Below are 4,432 nucleotides of genomic sequence, written 5' to 3' on the forward strand. Positions count from 1 at the left end.
TATAACAACCATAAAACTTCTATTTACATTTATAGTTTTTTATTTCATAAGAAAACATGTGGTCGTGATTATGCACTTGATCTTATCAAGACTCAAGAGTTTTGTCGTATGATTGATGATTTTTTATCATGCTTTTATTATTATTATTTTTTTAATAATGAATTTATGCGTCTAGGATTTGAAATTTTTGTTCCTTTATTGTGGCTTTCATTATTAGAATTTAGACACATTCAATGTTTTTGCACACTCTGAAAAAACAAGTATATGGCAGGCTCTTGAAAAGGATGTAGAATAATGCTGAAACTAGTCAAAAGAATTATACTCAATTTTTCAATTTGCTGTCTTTATTATATCATAAATGATTTGAAATTTTTGTTACAAAATTATGATTAACCGTTCCGTTGTTTCGAATATTATAGCTATATGTCATCTCATATGATGGCAAGGACTAGAAATGAACTTGTGTTACGCTACATCCGTGTTGAGATTTGATATAATCACCTTTTGTGACATGGTTTCCATTTTTGTTACTAAAAAGAAAATGATTTCAAGTCTAAGATATTCAAGCTATAATCAACTCTTGATTTCTAACTACCTAGTTTGAAAAAAACTCATATCATCCTCCTCATATTCAGAAAAAAGATATTATTTTTTAACTATTCATTTTATCCAAAATTATTATAAAAGCATATTAACCGGTATTATTTAAGTGATCCGGTAATTATGGCCGATGACATGAGTGGTTCATTTAATCCCTTGAACTCATATAAGATATCGATAGGTAAAACTCAATAAAAATATTATGTGGAAGATGATCGAGTTCTTAAATCATGATATCTTATAAGATATCAAACATGACTTTGAACATCCATATCATCAGTTATATCACATCGAATCGTTACAACATTTATATGAAACAAATTAATAGACGTTTGTTCAAAATTTGGATAAAACAAAATAAATAAAAAATATTATATCTTTTTTAACAAGAAAATAATATGAGAGTTTTTTTTATATATAGATGTATCATTTCAACATCACATCATTTTCTATTGTGATCCTTGTGGTCTCACCTATGAAATAGCCATCCATCATTTCCTCATATTTTTTAATTTTATTTTTAGTACAAACAAAAAAATTATTTACCAAAAAAATATAAAAATTAATAAAAACAAATATAATTTGTTTATAAAAATAAATACAAAAATAATTGTATTCATACTTCTTTGCTATTTTTTTCTTTCTTTTTGGACATGCATTATTTGATTCATGATTAATTGCAATATATATATATATATATATATATATATATATATATATATATATATATATATATATATATATATATATATAACTTTTTTTTTCTTATATTTATCATAACAAGTTTATTTTTCGTTTTATATATCTCATGTGAGATTAAAAAATAAAAACAAGTGGGATGTTGTTGGTGAATATTGACGTTACCAAAAATGAGTTAGATCAAGTTGTATTATATCTAGTTCAAGAAAAAAAATATTAATTTAATTTTTAATTTTTTGAATTTTTTTATTTGAGTTATTCAAGTCATTTCGGTTTATTTAAGTTATTTGGGTCATTGCGGTTTATTTGGGTTATTTGGTTCAAATAATTATTCACTTTCTGAGTCGGTTCAAATGATTATTCACTTCCTGGACTGAATAACTCGAAACCCGAATTTGGCGAAAATAGATATCCGAGAACCGATTCAAATAACTTATTCGTTTCTAATTCGGGTCGGTCCGGTTTCATTTTCAGTTCAGATATTCGGTCCAAACACACATCCCTAGCTAGAGGAAATGGTATCGTACTCCCTTATTTTGTTACATTGTCATGTAAGCGACACATCAGCATTTACCATAAAAGTGTGGTTTCATACCACACTTATTTTATTTTAATAATTAAAAGTTTTATTTTTAATTAAAAAAAATTCATTAATTAAACATAAAAACTCATTACATTGCATTAGTTGAAAAAAGAAATAACATCAAGAAAAAAAGTCTAGAAACTTAGGAAAAAAAAATAGAAATTAAAAAGAATCAAATGAATTCCATTACAACTTCCTCCAAGAACTCTTTTTTTTTCAGAAGAATCAGACGTGACATTTTTAAATTCTTTTGAAAGGAAAAGTAATAGAAATATAAAAAAAAATGTAAGGTTTAAGAGGTTTAAATAAAAATGGTTAAAGGCTAAAAAGGAATATATATATATATATATATATATATATATATATATATATATATATATATATATATATATATATATATATATATATATATATATATATATATACACGGTGTCCACTGTTATCAATCCCTTGGGTCTAATTGTTTAACATCATGGGCTTTGATATGTTTTAATGTTTTGGTTGATTCAAGATCTAAAATAAGTATAATTAATAGTTTAATAGTTTATAATAAAAAGGTTGACATGATCCAAGAGTTGAAAAGGCCCATCCACTTTTCGGCTTCGGTTAATAAGGTAATACTTGCTTAAAAAAGTTTAAACCACTATGTCCCACCACTTTAGATTGTTTATTTGATTATGACAAACAATTATATATGAACCTAAAAGCAAACAAAATTATTCAAACCACCTCATCATACATTCAGCATAAATCCAAGGACCATTTTTGTGACTCGCACCATTTTCTAACATACACGTTATTAATTATATGCTGCGTAGTTCGTATATTTAGTTCTACAAATAACATATGTTATTTGATAAACTAATATTTTATTTAATAATAAATATCTTTATTAAACTAAAATGCATATTTGTTTTGTAAGGAAAAAGATACGAAGATGGTAGTGGTAGTGGCTTTGTTGGGTCCATCAAGTGAATGTAGGTTCCAAAGCAATGCTTGTGTAGGTTTACTTGTTGTGGATGTATTCAACTTTATGTATTGAGGGGTTTCTTCTTTGGTTGAAATCTCTTTTCTTCAATCAATTCAAATATCACAATGTGAATCTACTTTTATTTTTTTATGATGAACAACTATCATGACCTATCTAATCTTATGAGGCCACAATTGTCTCATCCACTCCTTTGTGGAGATGAACCATCATATGTCCCCCTTTAACTTCATCGTTCACTAATGCTCTTAAGAAAGAAAATCCATCTTAATAGATTAATTTAGTTTTCATTTCATAAATATGATTCAATTTTAAAAGCTACAAAAATATTATTTATATCATGTTAATTCTTTTTATACAAAAACTAATAAAATGATTGATGACTCATTAAAGCAACACTAAATATTTCTTAGGTGGGGAGGGTACACTAGATAAAAGCCCCTTCCCATCAAACGCTATATATTTGCAAGAAAGGGAAAGCTAAAGAAAAGGCAATCCCATGAGAGGCCAAGAGCCACGTTCAACATCTTCTTGTGCGGCTTGCAAGTTCATGAAAAGGAGGTGCACCCCTCATTGTCTCTTTGCACCTTATTTTCGAGCCGATGAGCCCAACAAGTTTGCCAAGGTTCACAAGGTCTTCGGTGCAAGCAATGTCACCAAGATCCTAAATGAGGTCCCAGAACCACAACGACATGATGCGGTCAATTCCTTGGTGTTTGAGGCCGAGGAGCGGCTCAAGGACCCGGTGTATGGATGCATTGGGGCGATAGCGTCTTTACAGGATAAGATGTTCCAGTTGCAACATGATCTAGCTGTGGCTAAAGCCCGGCTAGCTCGATGCTCATCCAAAACAACTTATGCTTCTTGCTCAACTACATCACCATTCTTGATGTTGGATGGTGACTTTGGTATGTCCTCTTTCGGTGATTTCAACATGGATCAAGGTGCGCTAACAAGTGACTTTCACCAACACCCTTTTCCATAACACGGCGTCGTTAATTTAGAGACGACATGATCTACTAGAACTAGAACTTGCAAATTAAGGACTTCTACGAGACTAATATTTCAGTTCGTTAGTTGTCTTTATCTTTTTATCGATTTGGCTTCGGCATAAAAGTTAAAATCCTATGTGAATTCCAAGCAACTGATTTAGGTATTGATGGGTTTTGTTGTAATTATTGATCTTGAAAAAATGCTACAAAGAGATGCTTATTCTTCTTGCTTTTGTGTCCTTTTCTTGTGCTTTGTAAATGCAATTGTGCTCCTCTATGCATAAAGCAACCAACATTTTTTGGCATGCTTGAATGCAACCATTACTTTTCAAAATTTGTATCAATATTCATTTTCAAAAATTATGATATACGTTCTCTTATTTCCCAATTATTAATTTTATTTTTTTATTGGGATTAAATAGTTTTAACTTGTATTTTAGTTTTTTATTATTCCTGATGTTAGACTATTTATTTTATAAATTAGAAGGGATCACAAATGGGTTGTTGACATAATTAACGTCCTCGTATCTTTTTTTCAACCAATTTATAAAAGTGTACTTGATATGAAGG

At 28.9% G+C, this 4,432-nt stretch overlaps 1 protein-coding gene across 1 annotated transcript; it reads left to right on the forward strand.

Annotated features, from left to right (window-relative positions):
- The first annotated feature begins 3,322 nt into the window (after positions 1 to 3,322).
- LBD21 (LOB domain-containing protein 21) lies at positions 3,323 to 4,090 on the forward strand. The gene has a single exon (XM_078966559.1). It carries the CDS (start codon positions 3,370 to 3,372, stop codon positions 3,853 to 3,855), a length of 486 nt encoding a protein of 161 aa, XP_078822685.1. The 5' UTR covers positions 3,323 to 3,369; the 3' UTR covers positions 3,856 to 4,090.
- Positions 4,091 to 4,432: the final 342 nt, after the last annotated feature.

The sequence above is a fragment of the Lactuca saligna genome, chromosome 8, assembly GCF_052625555.1.
Source record: "Lactuca saligna cultivar CGN05327 chromosome 8, ASM5262555v1, whole genome shotgun sequence".
Taxonomy (NCBI): Eukaryota; Viridiplantae; Streptophyta; class Magnoliopsida; order Asterales; family Asteraceae; genus Lactuca; species Lactuca saligna.

Bases quoted from the DNA above. Each gene is read 5' to 3' on its own strand.
- LBD21 (XM_078966559.1), top strand. From the start codon at position 3,370: ATGAGAGGCCAAGAGCCACGTTCAACATCTTCTTGTGCGGCTTGCAAG.